The 14,638-nt window shown below is 39.7% G+C and overlaps 1 protein-coding gene across 8 annotated transcripts in view; it reads left to right on the top strand.

The window, feature by feature from the left end:
* The window catches only part of fryl (furry homolog, like), a 135,355-nt gene that overhangs the window by 87,590 nt on the left and 33,127 nt on the right, over positions 1-14,638 (top strand). For 7 of the 8 annotated variants that reach the window (XM_057840277.1, XM_057840269.1, XM_057840271.1 and 4 more), the window contains 16 exons: positions 1,271-1,383; positions 1,457-1,607; positions 4,399-4,502; positions 4,575-4,757; positions 4,827-5,037; positions 5,243-5,364; positions 6,803-6,990; positions 7,068-7,162; positions 7,232-7,845; positions 9,510-9,778; positions 9,855-9,995; positions 10,969-11,169; positions 11,237-11,398; positions 11,475-11,549; positions 11,653-11,829; positions 13,861-14,061. In XM_057840277.1, coding sequence (XP_057696260.1) covers positions 1,271-1,383; positions 1,457-1,607; positions 4,399-4,502; positions 4,575-4,757; positions 4,827-5,037; positions 5,243-5,364; positions 6,803-6,990; positions 7,068-7,162; positions 7,232-7,845; positions 9,510-9,778; positions 9,855-9,995; positions 10,969-11,169; positions 11,237-11,398; positions 11,475-11,549; positions 11,653-11,829; positions 13,861-14,061 — 3,007 coding nt within the window. The remainder of the gene's footprint in view (positions 1-1,270; positions 1,384-1,456; positions 1,608-4,398; positions 4,503-4,574; positions 4,758-4,826; positions 5,038-5,242; positions 5,365-6,802; positions 6,991-7,067; positions 7,163-7,231; positions 7,846-9,509; positions 9,779-9,854; positions 9,996-10,968; positions 11,170-11,236; positions 11,399-11,474; positions 11,550-11,652; positions 11,830-13,860; positions 14,062-14,638) is intronic. The other variant, XM_057840273.1, reaches the window with a different exon arrangement.

Below are 14,638 nucleotides of genomic sequence, written 5' to 3'. Positions count from 1 at the left end.
TGTTTTCTTTGAGGTTGTAGGCACATCTTCTGGCTCGTCAGGTTCCCGTTTCCCTGTAAAATTGCAAAATTTGCCCTCTTAGCACTGACGAACTTTACTCATTGTCTGCGTAGTCCAGCTCTTTTTCTCGCGTTCGGGAACTCATGGGTACTACATTGCGACAAATGGCTATTTGTAAACCACATAGCATGACAGGTTTGAACCATTTTAGCGATTTTTTTGATAAAACACGAACGCAACTCTCTCATCGATAAACAACGATGGCACCTGCCTCGACCTTTTGTTTCCTTGATATGACGTCTCCGCCCCATTCGGCTGTTTCCGGAACACTTTCGGAAATGTTCGTCATTTTCGATCTATTTTCGATAATTGCTCATTAATGTGATTGATTTTTTTGTTAACTTTATCAATATTTGTTATCTTGGCACATAACGGTTCTATTGATGTCTCACACCCCCTTTGCGTTTTCATACCCTTTAAAAAGGTGTCAGTGTCTAAAGAAAATGAATAAAAAGGAGCCAACAAGTTGCTACCAAAATCTTCCACCATAATAGTGTCTCAGTCAACTCTAAGGCTGCATTGATGGTGCACGACGCCCAATCCATTTAGAATGGGGGTTTTCAGGGCATTTACAGGTCACTTGCGGTTCATTTTAGGGCATTTATAAGTCATTTCCTGTTGAGTTTGAGTCACTGCCTATTCATTTAGGTGATTCCCAGGTCCCTTCCTGTTATGTAACTCAAAATCAACAGGAAGTGACCCATAAAGTACCCCAATATCAACAGGAACATCAACAGGTTAATGACCTTAAATGGCCCAAAATTACCTCATTGCCTGGCATTGGCTGCCACTGACGGCCATAGACATTCAATCCGTTTGAAGTGGAAGGGATGCCTCCCATTCAAATGGATTGGACGTCATAGATGCTCATGGATTGGACGTCTACTAATGATAAACTCATTCCAATTCACAGCAGAAGTTTGATTTTCTGTTAAATAGTTGTTGGTCAGAAAATCATTCTAGGATATTCTACAAATGTATTGATAACCGTTGTATCGCCATATCATCAGATCATCGTTATTGTGAGCTTTGTATCAAATCGTATCGTGAGGTACCAAGAGGTTCCCACTCCTAATCATGATGGAGTGCCAATTTTTCTGTCTACATTTGTTTAATCCATTAAAGAGTAAAGACCATGTAAAGTTATTTAAGCGGGCACAAATGAGCAGCTTGGTGCCGAAAGGTTTAATGAAGTTTGCACTTACTGCAGTTACACGCACCTTGACATCTACGGTGGTCTGAACACCAACTTGAACCGCCAGCACCACCGCCTGGAGTCTCGTTACAGCAGCAGCTCTGGTGGCTCCTACGAAGAAGAAAAATGTGAGCACAAACTCACAAGACCGTCAACGCAAAAAATTGCCTGATCTCACTTTAATTGCTCATTTGCATCTAGGTGACTCCATGCCGCTTTATGCCAACTGGCGCTTAAAAGTGATGGATCACAGCCGTCCGGAGCCGCTCCCTCTGCCCCCGACGGGTGGTTGCTGGTCCCCGTTAGTGGATTACCTGCCGGAGAACAATGCCCCCGCTGTAGCAATGCACAGGTAGGACAAGAAAATGATCAAAAATAAACAAAGGTGGGGAAAAACTACTATTTTTCTCAGGGGGGGGGGGGGGGGGGGGGGGGGGGAGATAGATTTACAATTTTCCTGATCCTGCCTACTTTTTAAAGGGAACAACAGTAAGTACAAAAAAAAAAAAAAAAAAAAAAATTTTTTTTTTTCAAAATGCGGAACAAGTGTCTCAAATAAAATGTTAATGGCTCTCTTCTCCCCTATTTGTTCTGTCAACCATTTAAATATAAGCGATAACTACAGAAACAAACGAAGGCAAACCCATTCTCATGAAACAATGTATTAATGACTTACTCATTGTTAGATTTCCATTTTCTCACCTGCACTTGAATTTTGTTAGATACACTTGAAAACTTTGTTACTATCAACATCAACTGCCTATTCTTTGTTTTTCACGTGCAGGTTTTTTCTTGCTGTCTATTTACCCTTTTACCCTGACAGTATTGAGTAGAGTTGTCAGAAGTATCGATACTGTAATGCTGTTTCCAGATACGATATTTGATGGCAAAAGTATTTATATTCAGCTCATCTGAACTGTTGTGTAATAATTATTTTTAATCCATCTAACATTGAGTTTGTTGTACAGTATTACCTCTAAATGTTGTTCTAATGGGTGACATTTTATTTGTTTTTGCACTACCAGAAATTCACAAAGTCACCAGAAATTTGTTGTCATCAGAGGCATTAATTTTTGTACTCTTCTTGTTAGTAAATAGTAATGAAGAGTATTTTTGCATTTCCTTTCTAAGTTTAAAAAAAAAAAAAAAAAAAAAAAAAAGTTTTTAATTTTGTATCCTTTATTTATGTAGTATCTAAAATGCTTTAGAGTATCGTTTAGAGCAGGGGTGGGCAAACCGGTCCTCGAGGGCCGCAGTGGGTCCTGGTCTTTGTTGCAACTGACCCAGCACAGATAGTTTAACCAATGTGGTTTCAGCAGAAATGAGAATCGACTGATTGCACTTGTAAAACAGCAGATTGGTGAAAAGGTGTCCTCTTAATGGGTTGCAACAAAAACCCGCACCCACTGCGGCCCTTTGTGGAATTAATTGCCCACCCCTGGTTTAGAGCCAGATTTCTCAATTAGCGGACCGCAGTCCACGACCAGACCACAGCACACCTCTCTGCAGACCCATGGACGAACGAAAAAAATCGAGAAAAAAAAACTTTTCAACATATATCATTTGTATGAATCGCCGCTCTATCGCTATGCGCTACTATTCTATCGCTAAATTCTGTTTTATTTTCAGTCAAATATCTTCCATGCTCTCACTTCTATTGTCAGCTCTATGACAACGATGCACTGATTGGCTGAGAGAGCCTGCGTGTATTAGCTGATTGGCTGAGAGAGCGTGCATGGATGCGCTGATTGGCTGAGGGAGCCTGCATGCTACTAACTAGCGTGGACGGACTGCAGCAGTGTCAGCAACCTCAAACACGAGTTGCACCCGTCACTTTGCAATCTGTTTGTACATGCGGTCGTGTACTTTTTTTTAATTCAAGAACGTGAGTCATACTGTGAGCAAACGTGATTTATTTATTTCCCCATGTTACCCTGGCACTCTCGCTGCATGCGGGAAACGTTCAAGATCACAACGTTAAGCGACATTCACTAACACCACACATGCCACCAGTAGAAGACCAACATGCTCAAAGTTGACCAAGAGAAGAAAAGTGGACAACCAAAATTGCCGTTTCAATGAGGAATGGAATGAATTGAAGATAAGTTTCCTCCTAAATCAGAATCGAGAAGGCAATAAATTAACAGAATGAAGCAGTCATATCAAGAGTCACGCAACAAGGTTATTGTTAAATCTATGACACAACAACAAATTGCAACGTAGTGCTCACTCACAGTGTCGTGGGTTGGCCAAACATAAGAAGCCGTTCTATGACGGAGAAATAATAAAAGAGTGTGTGACTGAAGTGATGACAGCAATGTTCAAAGGGAAAGAAAAGAATTTTTTAAAATTAAACAAATCTCACTCTCAGATTTATCAACCACAAGACGCAGTGAAGTACTGGCTGATGATGTGAGTAAACAGCTTTGTGACCCCCAAATGCCATTTCTCTCATTGAGCAGTTTTTTACAGTTAAAGTTACTCTCAATAATTGTTATGTTTACACCTTAATGACAGAGCTTGTCATTTATGTTCTGAACAAGTGAACATGTACTGTACTACTTGCACATTCTTTTTTGTCCGGCAGTGTTTTACAATTACAAAATGTACTGTCAATATTGTTTTCACCTTAATGAGAGATCTTGTCAATTATTTAGTGTACATGTGTAAACATTGAACTTGCATGGTTTTTTTTTTTTTAAAGTAAAAAAAAAAGTTCATTTATTTTTATTTAATCAGAATCTACATTGTATTTTTGTTTGGTCAAAAGAAAACCACCTTTACCACCTTTGACCTGCCTTGTACTTGACCGACATTAATAAATGGATTCATGCTTGAATGAAAAAAATAATTGTGGACCTTCAAGAATTGTATTTGAGGACCCCTGGTTTAGAGTATCGATATAGGTTCGAAAATTTTAGTATTGTGACAATACCAGTATTAAGTGCCTGCAAAAAAAAAAAAAAAAAAAAAAAACACTATTTATTTGGGGGGGGCAAAAACTATATTGCTCAGACCTAACACTCAGCACCGAATGATTAAAGTTGACCTTTTGCCTCTTTAAGATTTTATGACTAATGTGAAATTGTTGAATAATTATACAAAACGCTTCAAGAAGATCAAGTTTGCTTGCTGTTTTCCAGATGTAACATTGCCGTCATCCTCCTAACCGACCTCATTGTGGACCATGGCGTCAAAGTAGAATGGAGTGCCTATTTACATCTCTTACTGCATGCCATTTTTATTGGTAATTTTCTTGCCACTTTTTGACCTGCCTGGCGTTCCTCACAGGTGCTAACGCTGCTGTTTCCCTCACCAGGGTTCGACCACCAGCACCCGGAGGTTTACGAGCACTGCAAGCGCCTCCTGCTGCACCTCCTCATTGTACAGGGTGCCAACAGCAGCGTTCAGGGTGTGGCTATGGTGCTTCTCCGTAACAGGGAGTTTAACGAACCTAGAGTGCTCACAGTTAAGCCACCGGCACCAGAGTTCCACTTCACAGGTATAAAAATCACTTGAGACTTTGTGTGTATTTATAAATGGAATTAACTTTGCACTTTTGTGGATGTAGGCGTGCAAGAGTTGCTGCCTGATTGTCAGCCATCGCCAGTGACCGACTCAGGCCTGAGCTCTAGTTCCACATCATCCAGCATCAGCCTTGGTGCTGGTGGGTCCTCACTGTCCCACCTGTCCCATACATCCCCCTCATTCCTCAGTGAAGTGGACACCAGTGCCGAAAAGGATGAGAAAGTCAAAGCGCTCATAGACTTCATTACCTCCAGGTGAGATGAGAATGCCAGTTTCATCAATTATGGTGTCCTTGGTTTGCCAATTTTGGTCAAAATTAAGCACTACTGCCCTCTGGCGGCCATGCGGGATTCATAGAACCGTGGTTACATTTCTAATTACAGTTTTCTTTTTTAAAGGGCAAATTTACAAATTTAGCAGACAATCGGACAATGATTACCCCATCTCTTTATCGTACAGGAAACGTGGACCACTCTGGAACCACGAAGACGTGTCGCCCAAGAACCCCAACATCAAGAGCGCTGAGCAGCTGAGCCCATTTGTCAGACATGTCATGACAGTATTTAAACTTTCCCAGCCAGGTGCCTATTCTTTTTTTTTTTTTTTTTTAAACAACATGGTCGTAAAAAGTCTTAAAGCTTAAATTAAGGAAACTTGATAAAGAGTCTTTAAAGAGACTATACAGGATTTTTAGAGTGAATTTAAAAAGCTTTTCTACTCCATGCATGCTCCACCAATGCCCTGATGGGTACACAGAGCCCTGACATTTTAACTGAGACTGCCCAAAAATGTATTTTTTCTTCCTTCAATAAAGAGTGTTTCGGGTCAAACACTGAGCAAACACGCCAATGTGCACGTCCATGCGCATCCCTACGGCAGCAGTGCTGTTTCACTGAGCCTCTGCCTAGTCTCTGCTTGGCAAAAACACTTGCTAAAAACAATAAAAAATCACTTTTGCTGTTTTTACATTTCTGGTGCTCATCTGATAGGCCAAGCACTCGTTGCTTTATGTTCGTACTCGTACAAGCATGCATGCTATGCACACGCTAACACAGGCTGCAGTTACGCTTTAGACTGGAGGTGGCAGTCGCAAGTAAAGTGACAAGCTATTGATAGTCCCTTTAAAACATTTAATTTAGTAAGTTTTACACTTTAATTTGCGCTGCATCATTGCATGACATTCTGGGATTAACTGATTTTTTTGGCCAATGCTGGTTGTGAAATTTTCCCCGGAATTTCCATTAAATATAAGTCGAATTGGCCTTAAAAAGCTCTTTAAAAGTCAATTTCAGTTGATAAATTTGAACCCTGTGTCTATATTTATAGTTTAGAATTTAAGCTTATAACTTAGTAATAATAGTAATTTCATATTGTACTTTTGGTATGAAGTCAACTGCATTATGAAATTATGGTACGAAAGGATTGCCCCTAATTGCAATATAGAAGAATTTCTGTCAACTGTTTTATTTTTTTGTCAGGCTTATGTTATTTGTGATAATTTTTTGTTTTATGTAAGAGTTTTGTCAAATAGTACCCCTTTTGGGCACTTTTAATCATTTTTTTTTTTCAATTCTTTTTCAAATTAAATCCATATTTTTGCTTTTGCTTGATCCTGAATTCTGTCCAGATATTGTCCTTTTGGGGGGGTTGTTTTTTCCCCGATATTTATTTATTTTTTATTTTTTTTATTTATTTTTTAAAATCCAGACTTTGCCATTTTTGTCAGATTCTTGTATTTAGAATTTTTTTTAAAATTCTGAATGTAAACTACTTTAGTTTGGGTCACGGTCTATCCAGGTTTTTCAATGTTTTGCCATTTTACCTTTATTTGGTAGAAGACAGCCTCCAGGAACTAATTCTGAGCCACTTTTGCCCTTTTGTGTCTAATACTGTATACTAGTTTTTTTTTGTTGTTGTTTTTTTTTTTTTTTTTTTTTTTTTTTTTTTTTTTTTTACCATTCTGAACAATAGTTGACAATTGCACAATTTCCTTGAATATCAACTTCCTGTTTTGTTCAGGTTTTCAACTGGACTCTCTGCTTAGCGACGTGGCCCTGCAGACAGCGCTCTCCTGTTCCTCTCGCCACTACGCTGGCCGCTCCTTCCAAATATTCCGGGCGCTCAAGCAGCCACTCACTCCCGCCACCTTGTCTGATATCCTCTCCAGACTGGTGGAGACTGTAGGCGACCCTGGAGAGGAGGCTCAGGTCAGGACTTTTTCTGTGAAAACGCAAGCGTTTTCACTGATTGATCAGGTCAAATAATCTGTTTTTGGTTTCGTCAGGGTTTTGTTATCGAACTTCTTCTCACACTGGAGTCTGGCATTGACACACTGGCAGAAACGGTTAAAAACTACGACCTCCTCACCGCCTTAGTGCAGTACGTCCCGTCGCTCTTGTATATTTTTGTCAGGTGCAATCTTGTAGCTCATTTGTTGGTTTGTTTTAGAACCTCCACTTGCGATCACCTGCTGGGGCCCAAGTTTGCAGCCAACAGGAAGAGCACTGGCCAGTTGAACCTAAGCAGTGGCGGGCTGTTCCACTACGCACACAACCGCAGCAACTCCCTGCGAGCCAGCCTGATGGGCGAGCGCAAGGCAGACCGGCGACGTAGCAACACTCTAGATGTGGCCGACCGCTTGGGCGGCAGCCACGGCAACCTGGCGCGCACCCGCAGCTTATCAGCGCTGGGCGGAGGAGGTGGTGGGAGTGGCGGTAGTGGACCGGGTAGAGACAGCGACCCCCCTGTTGACCCCGCCAACCTCATGGCCACTGTTTTCTGGATCGCTGCCTCATTGCTGGAGTCTGACTATGAATTTGAGTACCTGCTGGCACTGCGGCTGCTCAACAAGCTGCTGGGCCACCTTCCTCTGGAGCGTGAGGACAACAGGGAGCATCTGGAGAGGATACAGGCCAAGCTCAAGTGGTACAGCTTCCCGGGGCTGCTGCAACTCTTCCTCAAGGGCTTCACCTCCACCGCCACACAGGAGCTCACTGTCCAGCTGCTCAGCAAGCTCATCAGCGTCTCCAGGCATGCGCTTGTCGACCCTTCACAACTGGCAGGCAAGTGGCATTGAGCATGTGACCACCCATCTACTTATCTATTCACCAGGTTTATAAAGTGCAGTCTTATTTTGGTCTTGTCATTTTTTAAAACTTTGCAGATAGTTTCTTGGGTGGGCTCAGTTTTTCATCACGCTTTTTATAATTTTTCATGTGTTTTTTTTTTTTCTTCTCTCCAATCTACCAGATGTTTATCTGTCATGTTTTTTCAGTTTCAATTTAGTTAGCGTTATTTTTTTTTTTTTTTGTCCAGAACGTCTTTTTTTTTTTTTTTTGCCTGACATCTTTTTGTGTTTGTCAAACTCTTACCTTTTTCTGTCACATTATGTCAGACTTTAATTTTTTTTAGCCCTATTCCTGTCCAGGTTTTACCATTTTACAGTAAATAACTTCTGCCAGTAATGTCTTCTTTCCAAGTATTAGTAATTCGACAGTTATCGGAACGGAAATCCTACGACAAACCAAATTATTATGCCATGTGGAAGGCATTGTAGTCTTATCACAAACCTTCAATAGCACATTGTTAATTATGATGAATATTAGGGGTGTGCCATCTAAGGCATCCCATGATTTGATTCGATTACGATTCAGGGTGCTACGATTCGATCATTGAATAATGAATGATCGCGGTACTGATGATGATGACGATTATCACGATTAACGATATGTCATACAGTATTATTAAAGTAGCCAAACAAATATATGTCCATTATTTATTTGAAATACCGTAATGATTCAGCAGGAACGATGGAAACGTGGCCATGCGACAAAAAGTTGCCCTTAAGCTGTTTTTTTTTTTTGTACAAGAAAGTGCAAAATCATTAACCATTTCAAAGGCAGTACATATTTCTCAACATGCCTATACAACACAAAGCTGACCTTAAGCTGCTCTTTTTCATAAGAATGTGCAAAAACATTAGCTGTTTAAAAGGCAGTTCTTATTTCTTTCATCAATACAATAAAATTTACAATGGTGGAATGATATCGATATTTTATGGAAACAAACAAAGTGCATTTAGAAATAAGACTTCTTTCAACCAAAATACGGTACTTTGTTTTTACAGATTTCTGTACTGTTTCGCATGTTTTTAGTGTTACCGCTGTACTGAATCGTGGTTTTACAAATTCTGCATCTGGAGTAACTTTTGTACACCACCACATAACGCACAAATAGACATGGAAATACACGTTAGCGAATTCGCTAATTAGCATAGCAATCGGCGCTAACTCGTAACATATTAAAAAACAACAACGATAAAGGCTAAACAGTACAAGAGGGTTCGTGTACTCACCTCTTATTGACGCATAGTATAAGAGGGCTCATGTACTTGCTTCTTATAGACGCACACGGGACTTAGCAACACACTAGGGACATTTTCCAATTAACACGACTTGAACTACTGCTGGACAACTGAAAGGCAAGGAGCAATGAACTCTCTCTCTTCCCCTCTCGCTCTAAAAAATAACTTGCCCACAGAAGAGGACCCAAAGCGCAACCGCCCGGTTCTTGCCTGTCTCATACACAAATTTATTTTCAAGTCTTTTGAACAGGAGTAAATCTGTGGCTCAGTAACTTCCGCTGCAGCCATCCTAACCTTCTGTAGTTCCTATAGCCAAGCCTCAGTATCTGTTTGTAGTAACTACCGATACTGTTCCCATGACAGGCTTCCCGCTGAACATCTTGTGCCTGCTGCCTCACCTCATCCAGCACTTTGACAGCCCCACGGGCTTCTGCAAAGAGACAGCGGACAAAATCGCCAAGCTGTGCGCCGCTGACAAGTCGGCCACGCTCTCCAACCTGGCACATATGATGAGCCTTTACAGCACACACAGCTATTCACGTGACTGTGCCAATTGGATCAATGTGGTCTGCCGCTACGTGCACGACGCCTTCGCAGACATCACCCTCAACCTGGTCACATACTTGGCCGAGGTTTGCTTTGAAAATTTAAGAATCCATCCATCCGTGACTGTGTGGGTTTTCGCTTAACCAAGTTTTTTGTTGACAGCTACTGGAGAAAGGTCTTCCCGGCATGCAGCAGTCCTTGCTGCAGATCATTTATAGCCTGTTGAGTCATATTGACCTGTCAGCTGCTCCAGTCAAGCAGTTCAACCTGGAGATAATGAAGATCATAGGCAAATATGTTCAGGTCAGCTTCTTCTATATGACAGATGACACATGTATTGTCTCAAGGGAAATGTTTCTATTAAGTGTTTAAATCCTTTGTCCCAAATAACAGAAAAACAAGAGTAATTGACACCCCACGCCAATTAATGTTTATAATGGTCTATACTGATAGTTTACATTTTAAACATACCACATACTATGAACCCAAAACAATTTACTGTAATATCATTTCAAAAATCAACTTTTTGTAAGAATCGGTATGAAATTACTGTGTGAAATAATTACTTCCAAATTCAATATAATTTTTTTTTTTGTCCTGTTTTTGCACGTTTTTTTTTTTTAAAAGGGACAGGGGGTTAGATTTCTCATTTTGGCAGATTTAGTCAGGTTATTTGTCAGTATATTGTAATGTTTTTGTCTTAATTTTCCTCAAGATTTTTACCACTTTAGGTCAATTTCTTTCATTTTTATAAGTTTTCCTAGGTATTGTATTTTTTTGTCATGCATTTTGTCCCCACTTAATTTTTCAATGTTTTGGCAGTGAAATTTGTTTTGTTGCCAGTTTTTTTCTGCTTTTGCTATACAATCAACTTTTTGTCAGGCTGTTTTTTTACTTACCGATTCTGTTGGGTTTTGTCCTGATTTTTTTTTTTTTTTTTTTTTTTTTTTTTTTTATAAAGTAATAATTTTAGTAATTTGTCAGCATGACAAATATTTTTAACTTTTTCTTGTCATTATGCCTGATATTTGCTATTTTTCAGCAGCTGTTTTCCAATATTTTTACATTCCTGCACACAGCGATGACCTCCGAAAACTAATTCTGTACTAGTTTTGCCCTACTTTGTCTAATCTGCCAGTTTGCTTTTTTAACAGCTCTGAGCCAGGGGCAGGGATTGGCAAAAATATTTCCCTTTTCATTCCCCCAAATTAAATTCCACCCAAAACTGCTCACCTACCCTTAACTCAACCTTCACTCTCTCACCGTTTTCTAATAGAGCCCTCACTGGAAGGAGGCACAATACATTCTGAAGCTTGTGGTGTCACGCTCGGCCAGCCTGGTGGTGCCCGATGATGTGCAGCGCTCGTATAGCAGCGAGTCTTGTGGTTCGCCAGAGATCGCTTTTACGCGCATATTCAACAATTCCTCTAAGGAGCTTCCTGGGAAGACACTGGACTTCCACTTTGACATCTCGGAGGTGAACAATTTTATCTTACGCGATAATAGTGAGTGCAGGACTTACTGATAACCATGTGACTCTCTAGACGCCCATCATTGGACACAAATATGGTGATCAACGCACAATGGCCGGTCGGAACGGGAAACAGCAGATAAACGCCGTCACTAGGAGTACATCCTCCACGTCTTCCGGATCCAATTCCAACGGCCTAGTACCGGTGAGCTGGAAGAGGCCGCAACTTTCTCAGGTATAACAAAGTGAAAAGTAGATATTTATCTTTCTTGGTATTTGAATTTTAAATGTTTTCCTGTTTTTCTTTGTAGAGAAGAACTAGAGAGAGACTCATGAATGTTCTGTGTCTATGCGGTCCAGAGGCTGGCATTCCCAAAAATCCATCTGTAAGACTTCTCTTTAATTGCCATTGACGGTGATAGACATCTAATCGATTTTGACTGGGGTACTCGCAACGATCATATTCCCAAATTGTCCTTTGTGAAACAGGTGGTGTTCTCGTCCAGCGAGGATCTGGACTCTGCCGACCAGCAGACCAGCCTGATACCGACGGTGGAGGAGGTGGTGAGAGAGGAGGAGGTGCCAGCAGAGGAGATGGGCAGCGAGCAGCAGTTTGGAGTCTTTAAGGACTTTGACTTCTTAGATATTGAGCTGGAGGATGCAGAGGTGAGAAAATGCAAAGTAAAAAAAAAATCTAGGCTCCAAGTGGAATTTTTTTAATGTAGATGACGCTTAGCCTTTTTGTTAAGGTCAAGCTGAGTCGTTTAAATTAAATATTGACGTATTCTTATGATACTGATATACAGGGTGATTCAAAAAGAATGCCAAAATCATCAGGCATTTAATCATTTTCAAATAATTGAAATAGACTGAATCAATTAATGATGATGATGATGAATTAATTAATGATTCATTAATTAATTTGATTAATTAATTTAAAAAATAATTTAAATTAATTAAGTAATCAGAATTGAAATTCTTTTTAACATCTAAGTAATTTTATGAAATATATATATATATATATATATATCTGCTTGATGTACGTGCCGCTGTTTGTGGTCACATTGAGCACTTGTAAAGAATGAAATAAAAACGTGAGGTTACATGCAATACTTGTATCCAGCTAGTATTGTATTTTTTTTAATATGCCGTAATAGTTATGGCACATTCTTTTTGAATCACCCTGTATTTTTGGCATTTTTTGGGTGTAATTTGTATTCATACAAATATTTTTGTTTGTTTTGAACTTAGGTTTATGTTAGATTTTTTAATGTTAATTTTTGTTCTGTTTTTTGTATATTTTTATTATACTATAACTAGGGCTGCAGCTATCGATTATTTTAGTAGTCGATTAATCGATGAACTAGTTTGTTGAATAATAGAGTAATCGGATAAGTAACATGAAAAATTGAAATACCTGAGCTGAGCCTCAAACGGTGTAAAAAATTAAATAAGGATCTATGTACAGCAAAAGAACAATTGGCTAACTTAAATAGCAAAGGTCCGCCAGCTTAAATGCTATAAAACGTTAACTTTTTTATTTTATTTTTTTTACAATGCTCTCAACAAATTGTTAAGACACATATTCCAACAAAAAACGGCTAAATATACCCATAAACTAAATTACGAATACATTAAAAAAAAACATTAGCGCAACATGGAGGAGCTGGATTAAGCCATGTGAAATGAGGCAGACTAGAAGGCAGTGTATCCACTCACATTAATAAAACTGATTGCAAACACTTTCAAAATAAACCATGACATCGCCACAATAATTAAACGAATATTCGAAGCAGCAAAATTTAATTCGAATCTTTTTTTCTAATCGAATACTCGAGTTAATCGAGTAATCGTTGCAGCACTAACTAAAACTGTATTTTACATTTATATTACATACAATTATTATCCCCATTTATTCTTTTAATTGTATTGATTTGAATTGGAATTTATATTAATAACTATAATAATACAGTACATACACACATAAAATAGGAATAAAACCAAAAAGGGTTATACAGAAAGATTTATATTAATTATCTGTCAAATGTTTTGTCTATATTTTAAACCAGAATTGGACATAGACCCGTCCCCCCTACCTGATTTTTTTCAGAAGATTAACATTAAATAAATTAAACTTGTAATACAAATTATACCCAAACTATGACAGTAACGACATCTTCAAAAATGATAGCTGGATGAACAGACAGACAGTCATTATGATTGTAGACAATGGCAAGGAATGAGGTAAATAAAATATAAAAGAATTTCCTTCTATTTTTTTCTCGGAATTCAGTGCATCCAATGACCCTTCATGGTGCCTCACTCCTTGCGTCATTATGTTTAATCTTCTTATCCCACACGAAGAGCGTGTCTACTTGTGTGTCTTAATTGTCCAGAGTGTCTAATAACACCTGTGTTCCTTCTCTTTTATTGCCACAAGGAGTTGCAGGTAAGTCAGGGAGGAGCTTAAGAGTGGTCCATACATGCCTTCTTTAAAATCAGTGTGTGTGTGTATACCCTATTTTTGATGTCTTCTGCACGGCATCTGTGCCTCACAGTTTTGTTCAGAGCCATGCTTCTGTTCATGTTTATTTTGTTAGTTTCTTGTGTTTGTTAGCCTTAGTGAAACACCGATGGTATCCAACCGCTTCCTATTTTCCGCCCGGCCTCACTGTTGTGTCCAACACCTTCCTACAGGGGGAGAGCATGGATAACTTCAACTGGGGCGTCCGGCGGCGCTCCCTAGAGAGCATGGATAAGGGGGACACGCCGTCTCTTCAGGAGTGCCAGTACACCGGCAGCACGCCCAGTCTCAATCTCACCAACCACGAGGACACGGACGAGTCGTCCGAGGAGGAGGTACTGAGCGCTAGCCAGATTCTCAGCCGCTCCGGCCGCGTAAGTCGCACTCTAATTAGGGTCCATAAAAACAATCCTCCTCTACCCCCCGCCGTTCCCCGATCCGCCATGCTCCTCACACAGTCTGCTGTGTATGTGCGTGAGAGTGCTGTGTGGGCGCGAGGGGCTTGGTGCTTGCTTCTTGGCTGGTGCTCCCCCTTCTATCAACCTCTGTCTGCTGCAGCGGTTGTAGCTCGCTACTCTTTAAGCTCTCTTGCACCCTTTGTCCTCGGTAAGTAAAGCTCTGAGAGCTTGAAAGTATGTTAATCAGTCTTTACGTGTGAAAAATTCCGAAATCAAGCACTTATTTATACAGTTATTATCGCTGAAACAAAGTGCAGTCATAAAACAATTCAATATTAATAATAAAAAAAACACATCAATACATCAATAAACAGTTTTGTCAACAACCAGCAGTGTCATCAGTGAGCTTTTTTAAGATATGAGCCTTTGTTGGCCCTTTTTTTAACCGTTATCGTTCATTCAGTTGATTACATAATTCACTAATTATTCAATCTTATGTTTTATTTGGTTTATTTGTGGATCTGTTTTTTTAAATGAAAAAAATATTTTGAGT

Source organism: Corythoichthys intestinalis, chromosome 7, assembly GCF_030265065.1.
Source record: "Corythoichthys intestinalis isolate RoL2023-P3 chromosome 7, ASM3026506v1, whole genome shotgun sequence".
In the NCBI taxonomy this organism is placed as follows: Eukaryota; Metazoa; Chordata; class Actinopteri; order Syngnathiformes; family Syngnathidae; genus Corythoichthys; species Corythoichthys intestinalis.
This window is presented reverse-complemented; position numbering and strand designations above follow the sequence as displayed.